Consider the following 25,044-nt stretch of genomic DNA (forward strand, 5'->3'; position numbering starts at 1 on the left):
CGCAGTCCGCCATCTTCTTTACGTGTTATGGTTGAGATACAAGACAACTTTTCCAGTAACTTAGTACAACACTACAGTCAAGATGTCGGCCCACGATCAAATGAAGGCGATGTTAGATCAACTAATGGGCACTGGGAGAAATGGTGAGTATCTTCTTTATTCGAAGTATCATTTCCAGTGGAAAAACTGTCTCTGCTTGTCGGCTATCGTTATGAGGTTATCCGCCGACCCTACCGCTTTCTAGCCTCAATTTTCCCGTTTCTTGAGATTCTTTCGTCTGGTCTGGTTTGCTTACGTTTTTCCCCTAATTTTCCTGCTGATCAGTCGCATGCACACGCTCGAACACACTTTCACTCGCAAGCGGGTCCTTGGCTCAGTGTCGCATTTTCCCACTACTGATATGGTTTCTGGTCCAATCATCACATCGTATTTGTGACGTTATTTTAAACTGTAAACGCACTCCCTCCGGTTTTCGATTCCACTATCAGTTGCGCCCTCTTATGTAACCGTCTAATGTATCTAATACAAACACATTTGATTCTTTTTTTCAGGCGAAAACAGTAAATACCAGGTTAAATTCACAGATTCCAAAGTTTGCAAGAGCTTCCTTTTGGCCTGTTGTCCTCATGAAATTTTATCTTCTACGGTAAGCCCAATTTATTTATGCTCTCCACCTCAAAATTGAAGTGTTTGGGAAAACATGGCATTTGAGCATTTCAAAGTTTCTCCCACCGCAATCATGCCTTGATGATACATCATGTACTTTGAAAATTAATTTCTTTATCTCAACTGCCATGTTTTCGCTGTGCTGAGATTAGTTAAGCACAAATCAAGGGCACTACAGTACATGTCAGTATGGCAGGGTCATTGACGATTTCAAGTGTTTTATTCTTTTGTCCTTTCTTTCACTTGAATTTGAAACCCTTTGACTCTTGAAATTAGAACAACACTTACCTGAGTGCTACCTACGAAAAATTCAAATGATTCAAAATTTCTTTAGAGATTTCCTGCATTCTGTTTGATTGGCTTTGATGTCCTTTCCATGAATTTATTACTTTCTCTTAAGTCAGTGCATATTTTATTCAAGTTCATGCATCTTTTCTAAAAGTCCACGCATGGTTATGATGGAAAAAAAAATTTAAGATGGTTTACTTCTGGTTTGAAGGAATCTTGTCGATGTGTGTTGTTAGTATGCAGCATTTGAGTGTTCTACTTGCATCCCTCATAACATGTTTTCTATATGAATTGTTCCTCATTGGCACAAATCCTATGAATCTTTTCTATTTAGAAATTACTGCTTAAACCTTAAAGGATTTATTACAAATTATTTGCTGCATATTATTCAAATCACATTTCATTTTGGCATATATATTTACCAGAATCTCTTCACTGTTTTCAGAAACAGTGATATTAGGATACTGTTGTGCTTAGTGAGGCCTGTAAGTACTCAGCATCATTGCTAAACTGATTTCAGTATAGATTTCCAATTATGAGCCTTGCTCAATACCATGCTCCTGAATGTTTTGGTACGTATCATGTCGTTAAGACCAAACATCTGGCTAACATGGTACGTATCATCTGATTAATATTTACCAGCTAAGGACACTAGTCTGTGATCATGGTGCATTATGATTTGAAGTGCATTAAAACCATATCCCGTGCATTTTGTTGTGCAAATATTTTCCAGACTAGATTATTTAGTCCTGTCTGTAGATATGTTGAATACGCGAGCTTCTTGTTTGAACAGACTGATGGGTTGTGGGGAAATACTAAAACTTTGTGTGGTGTGCCTGGTAAGTAAATAGGAAAGGGCATGTTTTGTTTTCCAGCTGCCAGCCGGTTTCACCTCAATAAGTGTGTAATTAAGTACTTTTCTAAGAAGGTACAGATCATGTGTCATCATTGTTTTTTTTTTTTTTTTAACTTTCTTTTTTGCCATGTGCACTTTAGAGGTAGCTTTGCAACCGATGGCCAATCATTCATTCTATATCTCCAGCTATTCTTCCATTATTCATTCTCCTCATGCTGCATGATGAAATAAAGTGGTAGAATAGGCCACATTTCAACACTAATGATAAAAATTCCATTAGTTCCAATCAGTATTCAGTTATTAGGAAATCATGGTGGTGCTAGTTTGGGAATATCTTTTCTGCAGCTGCTGTTCATTAGTTCTTACAGATGATGTGACCAATTTTTCAATTCGTTGCTTCATGACCTTTTGAGTTTGATATTGTGTTCCTGTAAGTGCACAGGTTGATCATGTGGTTGTAGATTCCTCAGGTATCATGCCCTGTCACCACGAGTAATAGAGTCAGTATCAAACTGGGTTTTCCCCCTCAATCTTGTGTGACTCTTTCATTTTTATCTAACATTATGGCAGAGCACCTTAGGAACATTTTTCAACATTCTTTGTAAGATAAGCAAGCCATTTCCAAGATGGCACCGTGCTCTTATGGTCTTCTATTTGTAAGTAAGATAAAGTGCATGGTCTTTTGTAGCTCTGTTAAGATGCTGGGATAAAGGGAACCAATCCACTGTGAGTATATATTTTTTTTCTCCATAACATTTCTCTGCAAACTCGGAATGATTGGGGACCTTCAAAGACTTGGTGATGTACTTAGAATACTTCTAAATTTTCCCATATAATGAATTCCTGTAGTGGTTCAGCCTTGACATCAATTCCAGTAAACTTTTATTCCAAACTCTTGGCAGTTTAAACTATTAATTTTTAAAGAAAAATCGATTTCAAGGCAAACCGAATCAGGAGAACCGGAAATGCTCCATGTAAATTGAGTTGGTAAAAGACTCTCAACTCACATACAAAACTGGTTTCTTTTACCCTCAGGGCTTTAAGTATGAAAGCATTTTGACTGAGACAACGTAATTAGAGGGGGTTATGACACCGTCGTCCGCATTCCAAGTGCCGCTCTCGAAGATGCGTCTGTAAGTTGCTATATCTGACCATGTCAAAACCTTTCTTATTATTTCTGAGGAGCCATGTTTCTTATATCAAAGATAGTAGGATTTGTTTGTAGGAATTAGCTAAGTCAGGAAATGTGATCCATTCCCAAGTAGTTTGCCTTTATCAGGTAATTTTAAATTATCTGTCTGCAATAGAATTAATTAGAGCATTTCAGGAAATGTAAAGCCCAAAGTAATAAGTTGAGGAATGTCTATGGAACATGTGGAAAGGGTCCTTTCAGTCCCAGTGAAAAATTGTGCCATCATTAAATTAAAGATATATATCATTACACACTTTCAATTGTCATCATACTATGTTGTAAAGCTTGTGATCTTTTTTTGATGTATGGTGCTTGAAGCTTGACTCCTCAGGATCATTCAAACTTCTCATGCTTCCAAACCAAGTTTGTCTTTTTCTCCAGGTTTCAAGGCAGGTCGATCAACTGCCTATCCTGGTTTGAACAGCTGTATTCTTTTCGCCCTTGTCCATTTTTTTTTCCTTGTTAGGATACCCCTTTGTTCGTGTTTTTTTACTGCAGGTTTTAAATTGGAAGAATTTGTAGAGGTGTTTGCTGAGGATCTCAGTGTTGACAATTATCATCAGAGTTGCTGCAAGGCTTTTTCCTTTGCCAAACAATGTGTCCCAAAAATAATGAGAACTTTTGAAGAATAAGTTCAGAATTCTACTAATTATGGCGAAGGTAGCATATCTTTGTCCCTTTCCTTGCAAGCAAAGCTAGGAACCTAAATAATACTTTTCTCTCCTATCTAGTATAGGAAAGGAAGCTCCTACCTGTCCAGAATTAACTATGTTTTGTATCTTTGTGGCTGATGTGGATTTGGCTGAACAGATCTTAAAGAAATATCGAGCCACTTCAAAATACCTAAAGTATTTCGTCTCCTTATTTTTATCTACTTTATCCTTTAAGTCATGTATTCTTGTCTTGCTCTGTCTGTCTGTGTCATGGATCCCATCATATAAATTCTTACAGCACATAGCCTTTATTTTTATTATATTATTGAGTTGTGAATTTTGAAGGTGAATGTAGAGGCAGACTAAGCAAGGGATGTACTAACAACTAGCAAAAAAGAAATATGCACACAGTAAATAGTTGCTTGATGTTTTTGGCTGCTCAGTCTGATTGTGTATGAGATCTTCATGCTCTGTTGTTTGATGTTTAGCTGTGTACTTGTTCTTATTTTTTTGTGTGTTGCAGCGTATGGACCTCGGAGAATGTCCCAAAATTCACGATCTTGCACTCCGTGCAGATTATGAACAGGCTAGCAAGAAAAGAGATTATTACTATGATATCGATGTAAGTTGGAGCTTTTCCTTACTTGTTTTAGTTATAAACAATGTCCATTTTTTTTGTATTTTTTATTAATCTGTATCCTAATCTTCAGGCTATGGAACATCTTCAATCCTTTATTGCTGACTGTGACCATCGAACAGAGCTAGCTAAGCAGCGACTTCTTGAAACCCAGGAAGTATTATCAGCAGAAGTTGCAGCAAAAGCCAATAAAGTCCATGAACTTGCAGAACAGATTGGTAAAAAATTGGCAAAAGCAGAAATGCTTGGAGCAGAAGGTTTAGTTGATGAAAGTATCAAGCTGATGGAAGAGGTAATTTAAAAATATTGATTCTAACCTTCTGTTTATGACTTAACTGTCAAAACTGTGCAATTCTAATGTTTCAATCTGAATTTGTTAAGATTGAAGACTTGCGTAAAAAGAAAGCAGCAGCTGAACTTGAATATCGCAACTCAATGCCTGCTTCAAGCTACCAACAACAGAAACTTCGTGTGTGTGAAGTTTGCTCAGCATACCTTGGTATTCATGACAATGACAGGCGATTAGCCGACCACTTTGGCGGAAAACTCCATCTAGGATTCATAAAAATTCGAGAGAAATTAGCACAACTTCAGGTAATTTATCAAATTTCTTCTGCAAATGCTCATCATGACAAGACAACTAATTCTGCAACTATAATCGTAATCGTCTTGATTCCAGGTTACAGTAGAGGAGCGGAAGAACCAGCGGCGTAACGATGGGAGGGACCGAGACAGGGACAGGGAGCGTGATGACAGAGTCAGGGATAGGGACAGGGACCGTGACAGGGACCGAGACAGGGACAGGGACCGTGACAGGGATCGGGAAAGGGACAGGGACCGCGACCGGGATCGCGACCGTGACCGTGACCGTCACAGGGAGCGTGACAGGGACAGGGATCGCGACACTAGACGGGATCGTGACCGGGACCGAGAGAGGGACCGGGACCGGGACCGGGACCGCGAGAGGGACAGGGACAGGGATCGGGACCGCTCCAAGCGCAGTCCCAGCGACAGCCGGAGTGAAGGGGGCAGAAGCAAGAGGAGGAAAACCCGCTCGCGGAGCAAGTCCAGGTGAAGTGGCATTCTTACTCTATCCTCTGTTTTTTTTTTTTTTCTTCTTTCCAAATAAACATCAAAAATCTGTAACCTGCTGAGTTTTGCTGTTATAGGTCTCATCGGTCTCGAAGCAGGAGCCGAAGCAGGCCCTCTCATTCCTCAAGGCGTCGCTCTCGTGACAGGGACAATGACAACCATCGGTCGTCATCTCGCAGTGACAAGTACAAAAGAGACCGCTCTCATGACAGAAAAGACAAACGGGAAGAAGGTAAACTAATTCAGAAATAAGAGCTTCTTATTGTTGTAGTTCTCAAAGAAAAACACTAATGGCATTTTCTTTCCTGTACCTAGAACGTCCTAAACCTATTCCTGAAGAAGCAGAAGCTGGGTCTCCAAAGAAACCAGAAGAGACTGCAAATGGAACTGCCAATCTGAACAAAGACGAAGCACCCACTGTGTCAGAACGGATTGCAGAAGGACCTGGAGAGGCTAGTGAAAAAGAAGATGGAGAATTGGGGGATGCCAAGAGTGATTAGTTACTTAATCTTTAGAAATTATCCAGAAATAATTTAACTGAGGAGTACATATACTTTGTAGCTGAACATGTACAATTGAAGCCATTTAAACAGAGGTAAAACACATTGCAGATATTTCATCACACTAGGAAATAAGCCCATCTATGTTTGATAATTGCGGCAGGTCCGCACCAGATTGTCCTCATTTTCTTTTCCTTTAGTTTTACTCTTTGTGTGGTTGATACTTGATCTTTAACTTAGCACATAGTGATATTTTTTTTATTCTTATTCTTATCATCCATTTATCAGTATGTGAAGATGACATACAATCATTTCAATAGTTGATTCACAATCATTCACTGGGCAGTGCATAAACAGCAATTTATTAATTTTGACCATAGCCTGTTATGTATATTTTTAAATTTGTCCTTTCCTTCTGTATTCAGAATCTTAAATTAGTGTAATCTTTGTTGTGTGTCCTTATGTTTTGTTTGTTGTGGTCCCTACTGTTACAACATTGTCAATCTTCATCAATTTTGGGCTGTGTCCAATACATCATCTTTATACTAAGAAACCTACTTCTACATTTAGTAAAGCATGCAATTGAATTCGTGTGAATGTCTTGTACATGAGAAACTATGAGTGAGAGTGGTTGAATTAAAATGATTACATGAATGGTGTCTCATTCAATGAGAGAACATTTTGGTTGTCAGAATGTGCTGGTATTGAATCCTCGATAAGCCACAAGTATTCTCTCCTCCTCAGTGTGATTTACCTCTTCCATTAGGTAAAACGGTGTTAACTAGGAACTTGTATTATCTTAAGACAAGGCACATTTTTCTTGAATCGCCTAGGCACTGTTTTGGTTTTGTGCAAAAATTTGATTCTCTTTTGAGGTGTTAATATCCCATTTCTGAGATTGTTTGTACCCGGTTCATTGTTTCAGCTGCTGTGCACTTCTGTTTTAATTTCAAAATATCTTTTGAACAATAAAAGTCAAATATCCAAATAACCTGTCTTTGTGTTTATAATTTTACTACTACATTTTCCTAAGCAATTCTGTGAAGAAAATCGACAAACTCATGTAAACTAAATTTCAAAGTGGGTTGAAAAAAAAAGATTTTTTTCACTTACCGTGTGGGGTAAACATCTGGTGAACGTTAAATTCCAATACCAGTGGCTGAAGAAATGACAACCAGTAGAAGACTCACATGTGACACCTCTTAAAAGAACCTAGATGGAAGCACCCAGTATGAAATGGGGGGCACTCAAGCCCACAAACCCCACCATAGAATCTGTACTCAAGAACCTGGATGGAAACAAACAATAGAAATGATCGAAATATTGGCCGCCGAGGGTGAGAAAGCTCTTTTTTCCTCACCCTACCCTACCCTGCCTGTACCCAAAGGTGACACTTCGAAAGCTGCCAGCTACCCGCCTGTTCGCCCCGCCCCCACCGCGGCAACAGACGACGATCGACTTTTGCGCCGCGCTGTTCCTGCCGGTCTGGTTGGTCGCAGCCGACGACGAAGGTAGCCAATCACAGCCGCCGTCGGCTAATGCGGAATCACGATCACGATCGTGAAATGGCGTTGGCGTCGAACGTCTCTCGTACTTGATGTGGTTGTGAAGTTTTGTTTACGTTCTTCCTAAACTTTCCAGGATTGGTAAGTTGCTGTCGCCGTTTTCTATGAGTAGCTCCTTGTTTCGAGCTTCGTTGCTTGTACTATTTATTTCCGAAGCAAATAAACTCCCGTCATTGTCACAAATTTTCACTCCCAGTAATGCAATAAGTGGCCAGTCCTGCAGTGTTTTCGACGAGTTTGACTGTGAAGCTTACTTAAATTATGTTTATGGTCATAGTTATAAATTTGAAATTTGGTACTGTGTGTGAATAGTATTCACCACAATGTATTATTTACGTACACCTGTTGTGCAGAATTTGGGTTATTGGTGTTGTGCCGACCTAACCTCTTCTACAGGCCAAGGTACCTGTTTGCACAGTGTTTTATTTAAACATGTTTTGTCGATCTCTCTTTGTTCCTCACGTAAATCTTGTTGAAGTCTAGAGACAGCCTTTGATCGATATTTCCAGCAAACTGACTCTGTGACTTCCAGGCTGTGTCAAAAGCTAGAAACCATTCAATGGTGTCTTTTTAGTCTTGCATTCTGCCTTTTTTTTTGTGTTTGCTTTGAACTTGAGTTTTTTTTTAAGTTCCCATACGTTTGGTTCCAACTTAAATTTTTTATCTTAAACATGCTTCGACACAATTGAAGAACCTGTCTATGACCTTCGACTCACCATCTTTAATTTAGACCATTAAGTTAAGGTCTTTCTGTGACCGTAATACAGAATATTGGAGTTAAAAATTTAATTTTAAAGATAAATTTGTATAAACATATTTTAGTCAGAATTTTTTTGTTAATTTTGTATTTGCAAGTGATCTGTGTTCTGCCGAATTTATTGGACAAATTCGGCCCCTTTTGTGTTTCATTTTCACATCGCGTGTTTTAATTATACTTGTGTCAAGACCATTTCGGTTTTGTGTGAGTGTACAATGTACAATTCAAGCCTTGTTAGAGTTTCATAGATGGCGATGTAGAGTCGATTTGTAAAAAAGATTTTCTTCCTTTTTTTTTGCTGGTATAATGAATTCTGCTTTTTGCATCGTTGATGAACCACCGGGCATCAACTGCAAGCCATTTGCCGGACTTTTGCCGCTTGTCTCTCGTCGGCGTCCTCGCGGCCATGCCGCCGGGACCGACTCGGGACAAGGTGCACCGTGCACCAGGCACCTTGGCAAAGAGCAGAGTGTACCGCGCACCGCGCGACGTGCCAAGTGGCCAAGTTGAGCTTCAGCCGGTTACACTCCTCGATAGAATGTTGGCAAGGAGGCGCAGCGCGAGCAGCTCGGGGAGGGAGAGGAAAGGGCATGAAGATGAAGGAGCTGCTCCGTGCCATGCTTGTGCCCCGCCGCCACCGCCACGCTCGCGAGGACCGCGTTTCGAGCCGCGAGGGCACAGAGGCGCAAAGCGCGAAGCGGCGAAGCGGCGCTCGCGCTCCTCTTCTTGGGGGAGGCTCGCGACGGCGGCCGCGGAGCGGAGCAAGCAGCACCGCGCCGCTGCACACCGAACGGGCGCGGGGCGGGCGCGGGGCGCGGACCTCGGCGCCGAGCCGAAGCAAAGCCAAGCAGGCCGAGAGGCTCGCCCGAGCCGGAGCGCCTGCGCTCACAAAAGCGTGGCACAGGCCAAGCCAGGCGAACGTAGCCGAACGCGGTTCGGGCGCTGCTCTGGGCCACTCGGGTCGGGCCCGGCGTTGGCGCTCAGCTCGCGGCGCTGCGCTCGCGGCTCGCGCTGTGGCTGTGGCGGCGGCAAGGCGCTAGCCAGGCTTGGCGGGCTGGCGCTCTTGCCGCAGCAGCCGCCGCGCCTTGTGGGCCTGCTCCGCGCTCCGCGACGTGGGCCGTGGGCCTGGGCCCTGCCTGGCTGCCTGGGCCCGACGGACGGCCCGTCCGCGACTGCGCGGTGCGCGGGAGTTTGGCCCACATATCTAATGCCTGGCCACGGCAGGGCGATCCGATCCGACAATTGGACGGCGCTGTTGCCGTCGCGGCCGCCCTTTCCCCCGTCGCCAGTCCACGCCAGTGCACGCCAGTCGCTCGGAATGCGGCGTTGCCGTCGCGCTGCCCAACTGCGTGCTGGCCGTGCTGGTGGTGAGGGCCGTGAGGGCCTCGGGGTCCGTCCGAGCGTGCTGCTCGCCCGGCTCGCGGCTTGCCTCGCGGGGCCCGCGATCCGCGACGCCCCCCCCCTTTCCCCCGCCCCGGAATCGGGGCCCCCGGAGCCGGAACGGGGTGCTTGGCTCCGGGTGCTCCGGGGCTTGTTTGGTCGGGAAGGGCTTCGTTTATTTAGTCTGGCCGGTCGCCCGACATCGAACTGGATGGTCGCCATTCGTCGCCAGCGGCCTTGGGACTCCCCCTCCCCCCTCCCTTCTCCCTTCGTGCTCCGCGACGAGCAGCGCGCCGAGGGGCCCAAGCTTTTTATCGCCCCCGAAAGGACGAGGCTTTTTCCGCGAGCACACACACACGCACACACACATACGCACACGGGGCTGCGCGGTGGCGGGCGCAAGATAACATTGGAGATTTGTCAGCAGCCTTGCTTGATAAAGGTTCCGAGTCGGGGCGCCGCGGGGCTCCGTCGTGCCGTCATGGGCATGGCGCCGGCCGCCGGGCTGCGCCGCTGCGCGTGGCGTGGCGTTGAGATGACGTGCAGGGGTGGGCCTTTGCGTCGCTCCTGGACCTTTGTTTCTCCCCTTCCGCGTTTGACACTCGTGACCGGCGTAGCGAGGTTGTGAGGGGCTTGTCGTCCTCGGCGTTTTGCCCAAGAAACGCTTCCTGCCGGCATGGGCACTCCCGCCCCGCAGACTGATTAGTATCCGAGAGGCTTTTACGTCGCTCCGTCTCTCTCGCACGCTTGGGGCGTCCCGCATAGGTGCGAGGGAGACGGAGCGACGGAATCGGTCTGCCCCGGTCTGCCCTCCATAGCGGCGGGGGGTCGCTGCGAGGGTCTCTGGGGTGTACTGGGTGTGCGCGCGGACGGCGCGGACGACCTTGGCAGGGCGGCAGGGCACGGCAGGGCAGGCATAGGCAAGGCGGCAGCGCGGTGCGCCACGGCGCCGCTCTTTACGATATTATGGATCCCTCTCGCTGGCGGCCTGGCGGCGATGCTCCTCCGTCTCCACAAATCTCGTTACCGGTCGGGCCTTGCAAGTGGGGCCTGTTGCTGAAGCCCCACAAGCCGCCCCTCGCCTTGCACGCCTTGCAGGACGCGTGTCTTTTCCCCGCTCGCCGCACACGCCCTCTCGGCGAACGCCGCGAACGGCGGGTGCGTGAGAGGTTTCCATCGATCCGCGTGCCCGCGCGTTGTACACCCGTCCTCTTCCAAGCCCTGCTTCGCCACCTGTCGGCGCGACATTTGCCCGGCCGCCTGGCTCTGCCTGCACACCGCTCCGTCTCTGCCGCACTCACGGGGCGCGTCGTGGCGGCGCGAGAGAGACAGAGCGACGGCACCACTCTTCGACTGGCCGCCGGCCAGGACCCGTGCTGTTGGGGTTTATTTAAACGCGCTTCCTTCCGTCGTGGCGGCGTCGTCCACGGCGGGGTGGTCAGGCTCGGAGTGAGTGCGGCGAAGGGCGCGGCCCAGTCTTCGTGGCGGTGCCGCTTGAACCGCGGAGCGTCACGTGGTTTGTGCACGCTGGACACGCGAGCGTGCCGGTGCACACTTTGGATGTCGCGGCCGCCCCGCCCTGCCCCGCCCCGCCGCTGCACGCTGCGCGACGCGGCGGACGCTGCTGGCGGCGGTCCAAGGATTGCGCATGTCGGCCCGGCCGGGACACAGGACGGCCAGGACGGCCGGACCCTGACAGCGGCTTTGGCGCGGCCATCGTCGGTGCGATGCGGTGCGGCTGGTGGCCGCAGAGCCGCCCCGGGCCGCCCTGGCTGGGCCCTCGCTGCACTTGCAGTGCACGCCGCTGCTGCAAGAGGAGCGGGGAGCGCCCGGCGGGTAGGCAACGCGGGCAATGCCGCGCACTCCTGTTCGCCGGGGCAGTCTACCTCGCAGGCGTCCCGCCGCCAAGTCGCCGCGCGTGCTGGTCCTGCCGTCTGATTCCGCGCACCAATGTCGTCGCTCTGTCTCTCTCTCACTCGTGGAGCGTCCCATGTGGGTGCGAGGGAGACAGAGCGAGTCGTGTCCTGGCCTGCCGCACCCACCTCGACCTGATTCCGGTCCTTGGGCCGCCGTGTCGCTACGCCCCGCCCCGCCCTGCAGACTGACTCCGAGCACTGCTTTCGTGGCTGTCTCTCTCGCACCCGTACGGTGCGCTCTGGGAGTGCGAGAGAGACGTCGTCAGTGCTCAGCCTGCTGCCTCGCCGTGAAGTGCGGCGCCGTGCTGATGCAGAGAGTTTTCATTTTGAACGTGGACTGAAAACTGCTGGCGGAGGAGGCGCGGCGGGGGTCAACAGTCTTGGCCAGTCGGTGCACACCACCAGGCAGCTTTTGCAGGGCAGACAGGCAGGCAGACTGGCAGCCACGCAGGCGGACGGGCGGGCTCGATTTCAGAACGCACGGCCCAAGGTGCAGTCCGGCTCGGGCTTGGCTGGCTTGGTGCGCGCGACCGGTTTGAGCAGCGGTACCCCGTCGCCGCGCCACCCTCACGGCCCGAGAGGGGGGGGGGGCTTGGGGCACAAATACCGATCGGGGCTTGTATCACAACAAGACGCTGCGCCTCGCCGTCGGCTGGCCCCACTGCGTCGAGTCCCTAGTCGCAAAGACGGCGCGCCAAAGGCGGCAAAATGGCAGAAAAACAGTGATGAACCGGGGAAGTATTCCGCTGCTGGAGCGACGCAGCAGGGCCGCGCAGGGCCTCGCGCGGTGCCTGGCACGCCTCCAACGAGTACGCGAAGCAGGCGAGGCGACGCGAAGGCCGCCCTTGCGCGCCACGCCGGCAGCACGCCGCCGCACCTCGGCCCGAGGTGGACCGCGACGGCCCAGCGGCGGTCGGGAATTTATTCTGGTGGCCGATTAGTGGCTCTGCGGCCGCGCGTTGTTTTCGTAACTCGTTTCCGGCGAGGCGGCCGGCAGTGCAGGCCGGCCAACTTGACGCCCGTGCCGCACAGGTGCGTGGCATCGTCGCTCCCAAAATCCACAAGAAAAACTCGCTCGCGTTGGCCGCCCTGCCGGTTGCCTAGGAGTGGGCTTCTGCCCTTTCCCCGACCGCAGTGCAGAGCTGCGGAGCGCGGAGCGAGCGACTGGACGCGGTGGCAGGCGAGGCCCCGGCTGGGCCCGCCAGCTGCAGCAGCTGTGTAGAGCAGCTGCCACCGCCACACCGTGACCCCCCCCCCTCCTTTCTTCCCCCGCAGTCGCTGAGCCGTGGCTGGTGCTGCGGCTGCTGCGCGCTGCGAGGTGCATTGACCCTTTCTTTACGCTCTGGTTTGTGTTTTCACTCAATTAGCAGTGCGGGACGGCGTTGCGGCAAGTGCATCGCGACGCGCACCTGCACCTCACCGTCGCGCCGTGCCGGCCCCGCCAGCCACGCCCCGCCAGCCACGCCCGGGCCGCCGCCGAAAGACAATCGCACGGCTCGGCCGCGCTATCGCCCGCTAGCCTGGGCCGCCTCGTGAGGCAACCCTTTATTTGCGCGCTGTTTTCGGCCGTGGCGCAGCGGGCGCAGCAGCCGACTGACTCCGAGAGGCGTCTGGCCGTCCCTCTCGCACCCACGGGGCGCGCGGCGTGAGTGCGAGAGAGACGGGACGACTCTCGGAGGCAGTCCGCAAGGGGCGGCCAGGGGCGGCACTGTCAGGGCGTCAGCGCGTCAGCACAGCGCCTCCTCAGTGCTCAGCTCAGCACCGGCAGACTCGCTGACGCGCGTCGTGTCGGGGAAGGAGGGGCAGTACTGTTGTGTTGGACTTCCGCGTGAGTCCGCGAAAAAAAAGGCAAGCGCCTCGAGAAGAAAAGGCCTCGGTGTGCTGGAGGGCTGGAGGCGTCTGGAGGGCCGCTGCCGCCACTGCCACCGCCGCCGCCACTGCTGGAGCGCGCGATATGGTGGAAGGGGAACCAAGCCGGAGAGTTGAACCACCTCGCCACGCCACTCGCCACGCCTAAAGAGCCACGCTGCGCCGCCGCGCCACGCCTGGCTGTGTTTTGGAAGCCAGGCGGAGCCAGGTCGTTCAAGGTTCGGCAGGCAGTCCTGGAGGATCCTAGGGTCCTGGAGGAGCTCGGCGGTTCCGCGCCGTGCGCCCGTTGGTGTGCTCTCTCTGTCGCACCTATTCGAGGCGCCTTGTGGGTGCGAGAGAGGTGGACGACGGCCGCACTGCGCGGAGTCACCCTGCCGCGTGCAGTGGCAGCAGTCCCGCCGTCCCGCCCTCTGGAGCTCAGGATCCCACACAGAGGCCGCGTCGCGCCGCCTAGCGCCGCGGAGTGGGCGGGGCAGGAAGGGTGTTGAGTGTTGGGGCAGGCCCGGCAGGCCCACGTGCACGTCGGCTGCAGCGCTGCAGCGGACTCGAGACGACATGAATGCCGCCGTCACGGACGGAACGGACGGACTCGGTGAACTCGGCCAAGTTGTGTGCGCGACGGCGCGACGCGCGAAGCGTGCGGGAGCTGTGCTGTACTACTGATAACCGCAGTGACGGTGCCCATGACGGCCAGGGCCTCGATCGGCTGCAAAGCAATGGCGGGGATTCGAACCGCTGTCGATTTTGTCTAAATCGGCAGCCCCGAGCCCCGAGGCGACGGTCGGTAGGGGGCAGTTCGCACGAGGTCAGATTGTTTTGAGCCGCCAAATTTCGGCCATGATGATGACGGTGGCGGCCAGGGCTCGGCCAGGGCTGCAACGGACGCATCGCGTTGCCTCAGCCCCGCGCGGACCGAGATAGCGGGGCACGGCACGGCAGGGCCTCTCGGCAGCGGGGCGAGTCCGAACTGTGCCTCGTCGCTGTCCCTCCCTCTCGTGGCGTCCCCGCGGGGTGCGAGAGAGACATCGACGAAGCACTGTTCGGAATGAGCCTGCAGGGCCAGCCCGGGCCAGCCGTAGCACCTTCCTGTCGTGATAAGTAGCCGCGGCCTCCCAGGCCTCCCTCTCCTCATCTCCCTCTTTCCATCTTCCGTTCATTCCTCTCTGCGTCCACTGAAAATCTATACTCGTCCCAGCGTAACCTTTCCAAATCACTCCGCCAGTAGCCAGAGAACAGAAAATAGTCCCGCACGTAATAGGATTTTTAAAAACTAATAATCAATTCTAGACCGTTGCGATCGTAATAAATCGTATAAGTAAACAATGTTGAAAAAATACGAACAATCTTAGACTTAATCACTAAGCATTCCGGGTTCTGCATTTCCGCGGGCAGACGACGCGCCGGTCCGAGCCCCTCAAAACACCGGTCTCTCGGACCCTCTTTTTGCACTAAGATTGAGTGACTGAAAGAGATATCATAATGACAGCTTGCATTACTCTAAACCTAAGACGTTTTTGTATGCCCAGCTGGCCCTTGTCTTTCGAAATTGTGCCTTATCATTCAGAAATTTTGATTTGAGTGCATAAGGCTGGCTTCTCCTCTAGACCGAGCTCCCAACTTTTTAGATTATCTTTGAGTAACTGAAAGAGATTCAGTAATACCAGCCTGTATCAGTGTAAGCCCTACACATTTTTGTCTGCCGGAATCACCTTTATTTTGCTATATTTTGCCTTCTTTTTTAGATATCCGGAATTGTGTGTGCGAGGACGGCTTCTCCTCCCGACCGAGCTCATGACTTTTTAGATTATCTTTGAGCAACTGAAAGAGATTCAATAATAATTGCTTATATCAATGAAAGCCCCGCACATTTTTGTCTGCCGGAATCGTCTTTATTTCAAGAATCAAAACTTATTTCCTGAGGAATGTGAAATAAACTGCGCCAATTTGGGGAAAAGACGGGCGAGGGACTACTTTCGGAAAGGTTACGCTGGGACGAGTATACCGGCGTGACTTCGTGCCGCTGCAGGGGCGTGAATAAAGTGTCAGGCCATTAAACGGCATGACACAAAAGTCACGCCAAAAATCGGCGTGACTCAAAAATTCACGCCAATTTTTGGCGTGAATTTCTTGTCATGCCGCTTTTTGGCGTGACTTGCCTCAGAAAACGCGTTGTCAATCACGCCAAATGAGGGCGTGACTCACCTGTCACGCCGTTTTTCGGCGTGAATTTCGTGTCACGCCAATTTTTGGCGTGACTTTTTGTCACGCCATAATTTGGCCATGTGTCCGACCATTACGTTTTCAGTGTCTCCTTTTTGCCCCCGCCTGCCTCCTCTCTCGCACACAGGCGCACCGAGCCACACAGACAGAGTTTCATTCCGTTTCGCTGGCCGCCCCCTGCCGCGGCTGCACTGCGAACTGCGAACACTCAGGTATACAATGTGTGTGACCTGCACTGGTCCTGCACTGCGGGCGTCATTGTGTGCCCGAGGTGCCTCTACCTGCCGCCGCGCCGCACCGCGCCCTGCATTGTCGTGGCGGCATACACGTTAGGGATCACCTTGTTGGGCGCGGCGTGGCGCGGCGTGGCGCGGCGCGGCGGGGGCCGTCGGTCAATGCGGTGGAGGGAAAGCACGCCGCGCTCCTGGCCGCCAGCAGAGGTCAGCGAGCGTGGCGGAGTGCTTCGGGTGCTGCGTCCACCCTGCGGCCACCTGCGCCTCGCGTCATCCCCCGCACGAACGCGTTGCGACACTTGCAGGCGCGCCAATTCGGCTGGCACGGAGCGCTTTTCGGCGGCGGCCGCGGGCGATACGACGACGCCGACGCACCGCGTGGTCGTGGTCCACATCCTGTAGCGCGGCCGTCCTGGCCGTCCTGGCCGCGCGGGGGAGCGACAGCCAGCGACAGCGCGACGGGCCGCTAGCTAGCCGGCTAGTGTTCTTTATTATTGTTTCCATCCGGTCTTTCAAACTGCGTCCGTTCAGCCGGGATGCCGTTTGTCGCGTTTATTCGCCCCCAGGGGCGCAGTGCGCGCAGTGCGCGGCACCGCCATGCCGGGACGCTCTAGGGTAATGAGGTCGCCGCGCCGCCGCCATCTCGCGACTGCCGCGCTGCCTACCCTGCACACTGATTCCGAGAGTCTTTTTCGTCGCTGTCCTTCTCGCACTCGTCCCCGAGCAGGCAAGCGCTTGGAGGAGGGCGCTATCCGACGCGTGCATGGATGCGCCCCTTTCAATGCCAATGTCAGGATGCCTATATCTCGTTGAGGCGTCCGTCCCGCACCGTAGCGCGGCCCCCAAGTGGCAGGCCACTGCTGCCACTGCCACTGGCCAGCCGATAAGCCTGGGATTCCTTGACCTCGGCCGCGGCGCCGTACCGCGAGCAGTGCGGGCGACGTGCGAGCGGTTTCATCGGCTAGGGCTGCTTCGGGCTTGCCTTGCCTGCCTAGCCGCCCTCAGTAGCGCATCCAGACGGTCTTGTTGCCGGGCCAAAGCCATCCTCGCCGCGCCCCCGTAGTGTCCCAAGGAGCCTGCCCCAATCTTGAAATAAATCCAAATGCAGTGCCAATGCGGGATTGCGCGGGGAGCCCCGCGACAGCCGCGACCGCTGGCTAGAGGCACGGGTTCGCCCCCACCCCACCCCCACCCCTTTCCTGCGCTGGCGCCTGTCTCATCGGTCGCCACTACACTGGCCTGGTTGTCACAGGGGTGGACGGCGCGAAAAATGGGAGCCGAGATTGGCCTTGAATAGGAGAGTCCGCTTTCAGTTCAGCCCACGACGTGCAGTCCGAGCTGCGCGGGGCGACGCATGGGCGGCGGCTCGCCGATTTCACCTGTCGATCTGCATTCGCTCTTAGCATTCGCACCTCTCACCCAGGGCGACATAACCTCGCTTTCCACCCCGGCCGCCTCGACGAAAAAGTGGTGGTGGGGGGAGGGTGGGCCCCGCCCCGCCCTGCCCCGCCCCGAGCGGAATTGCACATGCGTACTCGAGGCGTTTCCTCTCACTGCTGTGTTTTCGTTGAGTGCTGGTGATATGAAGCGAGTGACATGAAACTTGCCGAAAACTGGTAATAATTTGTGAGCGGGGCGTGGTGCCGTGGTCCGATTCATTCTGCGCGCGGAAAGGGGCGACCGTTCCGCCCAGCCTTGCCGCGTTTCCGCGGAACTGCGAGACAGCGCCCTTTTCTCGTGTGTGCGTGTGTGGGTGCGATTGCGGTGGTGTGCAAGTTTCGTTGCCTTTCGTCTGCTTGCCCTCTGGGGACGGACCACTAGCCTGGATTTTTCATATGGCTTTCTCGTGGCTCCCGCTCTGTGGCGCAAACGACGATCGATCAAAAATGGGACGAACTGCGCACTTGCAATGCACACATTGCTGACAAGGCTCGCCCGGTTCGGCGTTTCTGTTGGGAGTAAGGTGTTTTCGTCGTGCTCCGCGCGGGGCAGCGCGGGGAGGGGGCGGGGGGTGGAAGACAAGGGCGCCTCGTATACTCCGTGTACTCGATGTGCACCTAAAGCGCCATACGCCCCAAATTTGGTGCGCTCGTTCGTTTTTCCCTTGCTAATGCCACTGCGCTGCGCGTTGCTACGCGGTGTGGTGCGGCCAGCAGGCAAGGCGCAGCAAGGCGCCACGGAGGGTTTCTGTGGACGACTGCCGTTGCCGTGCCGTGTGCCGTGTGGCCGCCATTGTGGCGCGGAGTCGCGCCGCTGTGAGCGCAGCGTGGCTCGCGGCGGAGCTGGCGGGGCATCGTCTGGTTCGGGGGAACAGCCGAGCGGCCTAGTAGCGATAGGACGATGTCCTAACTCCGAAGCAAAACTCAATTTTCTGCCGTGGTTTCCTCGTTTGGCCCTATAAGCTGGTGTGTGCACATGATCGGTAATTATTTTTGAACGTGCAGTTCGAATTTATGGTGCAACGGGTCGAAATGGGCGTAAAGTCGCGGTGTAGGCTTACTACGTGCCTGGCCCCTGCTTGGCCTGCGTATAAGGATGATGTTGCCTTTGCCACTGCGGTGGTTAGTCGCTGCTCCAATTTTTCGACTGCGAGCGTTTAGGCTGTGATTGAGACGGGGGGCCGTGTCTGGGCCGTTGTGATTTGGACTGTCATTTCGGTGTCACGGCATTTTTGTTTTGTCGTGGATCGTGGCCGATTTTTGTGTAGTAAGTGAAACCCGATACTCCGAAATGGATACCATCTCCCACTGCAGTAGTAAGTCAGAAAATTGTGGACATTTCAAGCTCCTGCACGCCAGAGCCGTTTCTGCCTCACAGTACGGAAATGCATTTTAACAGCCGAATATCCACTTGTTACTTTTCAAAAAAGGTGCTTTTATTTGCAATTGTATATGAAATTTTCAACTTAAGTCTGTCAAGAGCCCAGGTCTCTAGGACACAGTTATTTGGGCCTAGGCTGGGTCAAATCTGCCATTGTGAATTTTCTTTAGCCAAGCCTCCTACCTTTGATAATTTTATGTTTGTCATTTCAACATGTAAGTTACAATTTTCCCATTTGAATTTGGTTCTTTTCAATGTTTTGACCTTTTTATCATCATTCAACATTGAGGTTAAGTGTGCTTTTTTTTCTCCCCTTTACCCTTTTTGTTTTTCTTGTAACTTTTGAAAAATAAATTTTTTTATCAAGTTTTTTCTTGTGTTTCCTTGTTGAGTAGATACTTCTATTTGAAAATATTTGTGTGCCCTGTTTTCATTTTGTCCTTGGTGAAGAGTCTAGTACTAGGGAGGCTACACCCAGTGCCTGAGACCTGATTATGTGGCCAACAGGATTTTAATTAAATTTACACTCTCATTCATGAGCACCTTTGAATAAGCTGATTTTGTGTTGGAAAAGAATCTGTACTTGCAGTGGTAATCAATTAAAATTGATTATTTTTTCTTGCATACATGACCTTAGTCCAATTAAATTTTCTGATGTTAAAGGGTTACTATGGTATCCATTTCTGCTATCGAATTCACTTTTTGGATAGAGTTCAGTGTGCTAGGATTGCATCCCACATGTAGATTAATCAATGGATCTGTAATATTGTTTTTTTTTTCTCCTTCTAATTTTCAGATCTCTTCCAATATGGATTACAATGTTCGCTGAAGATCCCTTAATAGTCATTATTAAGGTGAGAGCTAAAAAAACTGGTGAAAGACAGTCTTTGGGTTTTTCCCCTTTTTCTCAAACACAAATTAATGGAGGAGAATGTTAGAGTATTTCCTCTTATGTAGCACTCTTTCGTCTCCTTCGCCATCACTTCTCATAATTATTCTAAAATTAGTTCATTATATTTTGTGAACAGAAAAAGGCTCACCATTCAAATTAAGTGAAATTGCATCTAATTCTTTATTTCTTATTTCCTCTCCAGATTTTTTTTTAAATACATAGCCTGCCAAAGAAGAATTGAGCCCAATGTTCTCCAACAATTCTAGTTCTCTTGAGATTTCTTCTGTAGCAAATGGCTCCACACAAAATTTTGAAGATAATGGAGTAGAAGTGTTACATGGAGCAGGTCAGTCTGCTGAACCTGCTCTCAGCACATGTGGCAACGAACCTGTAGCCAAGGAGGGGTCCAGTGTCCCTACCAAACCTGTGCCTGACATGAGAGTGAGTACTACCCTGGCACACAAACGATCTCCCCTATCCACCCTTGGCTCAATCTTTATTGATTTTTTCTTATTTGGTTGCACAGGACACACAAAATTGCACCAATGACTGGCCAGGCGATGTGGGAAGCCAAGTGTCATCCGTGTCATCCACATCACTTGCCAGTAGCATCACCTCAACGGCAGCACAAAGTACTAATATCGAAAGTACAATGCAAGATGGTCTGTTTTCCAAAGATGCTCCTACTGTTGTGCCCTCTCTCAGTGCCTCCGAGGTAGCTACTAGCAGCAGAAGCCTAGTGAAACCATTGCACACGGGTGAGTTTCTTCAGCAAAATGATATGATGAGGAACTGATTTCAGAGAGTATTGGGGACTTAAGACTAATACAAGCTACTGATTGCAGGCTGTGATTCCTGTGGCTGTTGTAATCATCACCCTGATGACAACTGTGCCAGTTGTTTGAAGTCTGAGGCTTGCAGCAATGCTTGCAGCCACCAAATCACCACCCAATCCTCTGCAGAGGATGCCAGTGGGTGTCTCCTAGTGGAGACTGCCCACAAAATGTCTGTGATATCCAGCTCAAGTGGCGTGGTGGTGGCCACAGAGATGGAGCCTATTCCTCCGTCCCTTAGCACCAGCTCAGGTGCTCCTCAGGTATGTGTTACTGACTAGTCAAATTAACATGTACAGAAATTAGGATTGAAAGTCATTTTTGGGTGTTTGTTTTTGTATTTACAGAGCACCAAAGCAGTGTTCGCCTGTGACCTTGATTCTTCCAGCAGCAATAAGCTGCCTCTGCAGCGCTTTGAGCCTAGCAAAGCTAATGGCATGGCATTGCCCAATGAGTCAAAGCAGCATCACCAAAATAAAATCACGCCTGCTGCTGAAATAGAGATTGCAAAGTTCCCAGGCCATCTCATTCCTTCCTGGGAGGAGAAACTTACTACTGGTGCTCTTTCTGATCAGGATAATAATTACAATAAGGCTAATCATAGTAATAATAGCGTTAAGGAACATTCCCAATTGGGAGGAGGAGATGCCAAGCAGAGCAACAATGCCTGGAGTCTAACTCCATTCAACATTCCTGAGGCAGAGGGGGATGGCAATTCTCGAGTGCCTCAAGCCATTCAAGCAACGGTCCAGGGTATTAATGACAGTAGCAACCCACCTGCAAGCTTTAATAATAATGTTAATGTTAATGATTACGGTAATGTTAATGATAATGGAACTGCTCCTGTACTGGACAAGAGTACAATTTTACTGAATGACTACAGTTGTTTGAATCTGCCATCTGACAAAGACCGTGAAGCATATTCACCCTCCAAGAAAATGAATGTACCTTACAACCTGACTGAGGTCTCGAAGAAGCAAAACAAAGACTCAATGGAAAAGTTGGTGAAGAATTTCACTCAGCTGAAGAGTTGCGGTCAAATGATGGGACCTGCCAGCAACGCACGATGGGGCATTCCTCAAGGACTTGGTCTCCGTGGTGGGGGTGAAAGCTCCTTGAACAATGGAACCACTGGTTGGGGAACACCTCCAAGTGGAAACAACAACTCGAACAACAACACCAACAACAGCAATAACAATCCTGGAGCGAATTCTGCTGCTGCAGCTGGATGGGGTACTGCCAATTCCACCCCTAATGCAGGAAACAATCAAGGTGGCCAGTCCCAATGGGGTGCACCCAACAACAACAGACCCAACACTGGGAACAATCAGAATGCTGGTGCTCCTCCTATTGCTGGTCAGTTTCCCTAATCAATTTAATTTGGCATATTTATTTTTATCAGTCAGCAGCTTGTTATTAATAAATATTTTTATTATTAATAGGCCAATCACCTCCACAATCGAATCCGCCTGGCCAGCCTGCTCCAAGCCAGCCAGGCCCTCAAGGCCAGCCCAACCAGCCACCAGGGCAGCAACAGACTCCGCCTGGTCAGCCTCAGCCTCAACCAAACCCTGCTCAGCCACCACCAACATCTCAGCCTCCCCCTCAGAACGGATCCAATCCGTGGAGTCAAGGAGGGGACATGGGTGAGTTGTGGAAGATGTGCCCTAAGAACTTAAGATGCTGTTTAAGTGACTGCTTGTTTTATAATGATTTTGGTTAGCAGGTCCTAATCAGCCACCCCCGAGCGGCGGGCCTCCAAACAACAACAATGGTGGGCCTCCAAACAATGGGTCTGGAGTTCCTGGAGGGTTGCCTCCGACGAGTGGTGCTGCCACACCTGCTGCTCCATCGACAAAGCAACAGTTGGAACAGCTCAACACCATGCGCGAAGCGCTCTTCAGCCAGGATGGATGGGGTGGAGTAAGTATTCTTCTCTAGCGTTTGGTTTTCCCAGGTCTTTGGTTCTGCTTACTTATTTAACTTTTTCTGCCCATAGCAAAACGTGAACCAAGACACTGGCTGGGACATCCCTTCATCTCCAGAGCCTGCCACTAAAGATAATAATGGTAGGTTTCTTCCTGTGGCCACAAGACATTTTCTGGACTGAAAGAAACACCCCTCTCTAACTGTTTGACTGTCTCAGGAACGGACTTGTGGGAAGCCAACCTACGCAACGGCGGCCAGCCCCCTCCCCAGACTCAGCAGAAGACCCCGTGGGGACACACGCCCACCACCAACATTGGCGGCACCTGGGGCGAGGACGACGAAGTGAGCGACAGCTCCAACATGTGGACCGGAGTCCCTGCCAACCCCGGCCCCGGAGGCGTCGGCCCCGGCGGGCCCGGCCCGCAGTGGGGCGCTGGCGGCCCCGGACCGGGCGGTCCCGGAGGCCCCGGACCAGCGGGCGGCATGTGGGGAGGTGACTACATTTCCATCTCGAACCCTTTCCTTAATGTGCCCCGCCTACCTTTGCCTTGTTTTGGAGGATTCAAATGTGCGCCACGTTTGCAGGACCGAAAAAAGACGACTGGAACCGAGGCAGCTCCAACTGGGGCGAGCCCCGCGGAGACCCTCGCGGCGGTGGCGGCGGCGGCGACCCCCGGATGGGCATGGACGCGATGGGCGATCCGCGCGACCCGCGCGACATGAGAGGCGTTGGCGGCGGCGGCATGGACCCTCGCGACATGAGGGGCGTGGGACCGAACGACCCTCGCGACATGCGCGGTGTGGACATGCGCGGCGTGGACATGCGCGGCGACCCCATGAGGCCCATGGACCCCATGCGTGACCCAAGGTAAGTCTGAGACTCGGCCGCGACCGTGCTGGCGTGCGCGTGCGCGGCCTTTTCCTCATCCGCCCGTTCGGTGTCTGCAGGGACATGAGGGGCATGGCGGACATGCGCGGTGGCGACCCCATGATGCGCGGCGATCCCCGCGGCATTAGCGGCCGCCTCAACGGCGGCGTCAGCGACCCCTCGATGTGGGGGCAGCCGCCCCAGCCGCCGCACCACAACATGCCGCACCACCAGCAGTCGCAGCCCCCGCGCGTTGGGCCCGGCGGCGTCGGCTCTGGGGGCAACTTCCCTGGAGGTGAGTGAGAGCGGGTTCTGTCTCTACCGTCGAGCCGAGTCCAGGATCTGGACGGTCACACTGCAGTCGCGTCAAACTAGTGCGCGGACTATCGCAGGAGTGTGACCGTACGGAACTTTGACTCGTAGAAGGCGCTTGTGTGCTTGAGAAAATTTCGCTTAAAAGCGTTTTGAAAAAAGTAACGTTTGGTCTTCATTTATTGAAGGTGTGAATCAATGGGCTGGTCCTCCTCCCAAAGATATTGGCATGCCTGGAGGTGGCTCCAAGCCCTCAGGCTGGGAGGAACCATCTCCCCCTCCCCAACGCCGTAACCTTACCAACTATGACGACGGCACTTCCTTGTGGGGTCAGCAACAAAATCGTATGGGAGGCGAGTATTTGCTGCAACTCTTGGAAACTGTTGTTAGTCATCACCAGGGGCACTCGAGTCTAAAACACTATTTTGTTCCATTTCAGGTGGTGGTAAGGTGTCTCACTGGAAGGATATGCCTGCTCCGAACATGGGCCGCTCCATGCAAGGGTGCCCCCCAGGAATGCCTCAAAACAGAATGCCCGGAAACAACCCTGGCAACATGAAGCCAGACAATCCACTCTGGTCGCACCCTGGCCGCAATGGTTCTTGGGATGGCCCTCACGAAGGCGCTGGCGGTAACCCCTGGGTGGAAGAGCCCAAGGGAGGGCTTGGAGGAATGAACAACTGGAATGATCCACCGCTCACGCCGTCTTGGGGTGGGCCTAAGCCCAAGACTCCTATGAACCAAGGAGGCTGGGTCGACAATGACATGGACGCCTCTTGGGGTCAGCCCAAATCTGGTCCAAAGCCTGCCAAGGAGATGATTTGGGCAAGCAAGCAGTTCCGCATGCTCAGTGACATGGGCTACAAGAAGGATGATGTCGAGAATGCCTTGAGAGTCTCTAACATGAATCTGGAAAATGCTCTTGAGATGCTGAATGCAAGTGGTAGAATGAACATGGATGGGTGGCGTGCGGGTCACGAAGATCATGGTTTTGATATTGGTGGCAGCAGCCATCCAGCTGGTGGTTCTGGTTCTGCATTCTCAAATCGCTTCCAGAGCGCTCCACCAATGCATTACGCCCCTCCGGTAAGTAGGACGACTTATTTCATTTACTTGTGAGTCGAATTTAATTTGAAAATAACTCCATGTTGTTGTTTACTTGCAGGGTGGTCCGGGTCTGAACAGCCAGCCTAGTCTTATCAACATGAATAATGCCAATCCTAGTCTCACCAACATAAGTCCTGCATTGGTTCAGAAAATGTTGATGCAACAGCCGCCGCCTCAGCAGCCACCGTCACAGCAGTCTGCTCCATTCAATCAATCACAGCGCAACTCCCAAAATCAGCCCTCAGCTCAGCAACTGCAAATGCTGGTTAAACAAATACAGATGGCTGTGAGTGCAGGCTATTTGAACCAGCAAATTCTCAACCAGCCTCTCTCGCCTCAAACTCTTCTTTTGCTGAATCAGTTGCTGCAGCAAATCAAGGTATGGTTAGGTTAGGTTTCCTGTGTTGCATATATTTTTCACAAGTTCTCAATGTTTCAATTTTATGACCAATAAACTGA

General features: G+C 51.7%; 2 protein-coding genes across 10 annotated transcripts in view; both read left to right on the forward strand.

Moving 5' to 3' along the window:
• The first annotated feature begins 4 nt into the window (after positions 1–4).
• LOC117646154 (putative RNA-binding protein Luc7-like 1) lies at positions 5–6,875 on the forward strand. Of its 2 annotated transcripts, XM_034386921.1 has the most exons (8): positions 5–143; positions 552–646; positions 4,179–4,277; positions 4,366–4,584; positions 4,674–4,886; positions 4,972–5,363; positions 5,462–5,616; positions 5,700–6,875. In XM_034386921.1, exons 1-8 carry the CDS (start codon positions 83–85, stop codon positions 5,882–5,884), a joined length of 1,419 nt encoding a protein of 472 aa, XP_034242812.1. In that variant the 5' UTR covers positions 5–82; the 3' UTR covers positions 5,885–6,875. The 2 variants fall into 2 exon arrangements, with proteins under 2 accessions (XP_034242812.1, XP_034242813.1); XM_034386922.1 differs by lacking the exons at positions 5–143; positions 552–646 and adding an exon at positions 2,846–2,943.
• Positions 6,876–7,382: 507 nt separating this feature from the next.
• The window catches only part of LOC117646148 (protein Gawky), a 33,462-nt gene continuing 15,800 nt past the window's right edge, over positions 7,383–25,044 (forward strand). For 2 of the 8 annotated variants that reach the window (XM_034386892.1, XM_034386895.1), the window contains exons 1-15: positions 7,383–7,530; positions 19,441–19,498; positions 19,739–19,977; positions 20,063–20,294; positions 20,382–20,632; positions 20,717–21,725; positions 21,812–22,015; positions 22,093–22,292; positions 22,369–22,438; positions 22,516–22,791; positions 22,884–23,166; positions 23,247–23,461; positions 23,667–23,831; positions 23,918–24,564; positions 24,644–24,964. In XM_034386892.1, the coding sequence (XP_034242783.1) occupies positions 19,783–19,977; positions 20,063–20,294; positions 20,382–20,632; positions 20,717–21,725; positions 21,812–22,015; positions 22,093–22,292; positions 22,369–22,438; positions 22,516–22,791; positions 22,884–23,166; positions 23,247–23,461; positions 23,667–23,831; positions 23,918–24,564; positions 24,644–24,964 (4,068 nt within the window). In that variant the 5' untranslated portion in view covers positions 7,383–7,530; positions 19,441–19,498; positions 19,739–19,782. Of the gene's footprint in view, positions 7,531–17,352; positions 17,441–18,078; positions 18,247–18,271; positions 18,531–19,440; positions 19,499–19,738; positions 19,978–20,062; positions 20,295–20,381; positions 20,633–20,716; positions 21,726–21,811; positions 22,016–22,092; positions 22,293–22,368; positions 22,439–22,515; positions 22,792–22,883; positions 23,167–23,246; positions 23,462–23,666; positions 23,832–23,917; positions 24,565–24,643; positions 24,965–25,044 lie in introns of those variants that run through there. The other 6 variants (XM_034386893.1, XM_034386890.1, XM_034386889.1 and 3 more) reach the window with 6 other exon arrangements.

Source organism: Thrips palmi, unplaced genomic scaffold (genome assembly GCF_012932325.1).
Source record: "Thrips palmi isolate BJ-2018 unplaced genomic scaffold, TpBJ-2018v1 HiC_scaffold_19, whole genome shotgun sequence".
Classification (NCBI taxonomy): domain Eukaryota; kingdom Metazoa; phylum Arthropoda; class Insecta; order Thysanoptera; family Thripidae; genus Thrips; species Thrips palmi.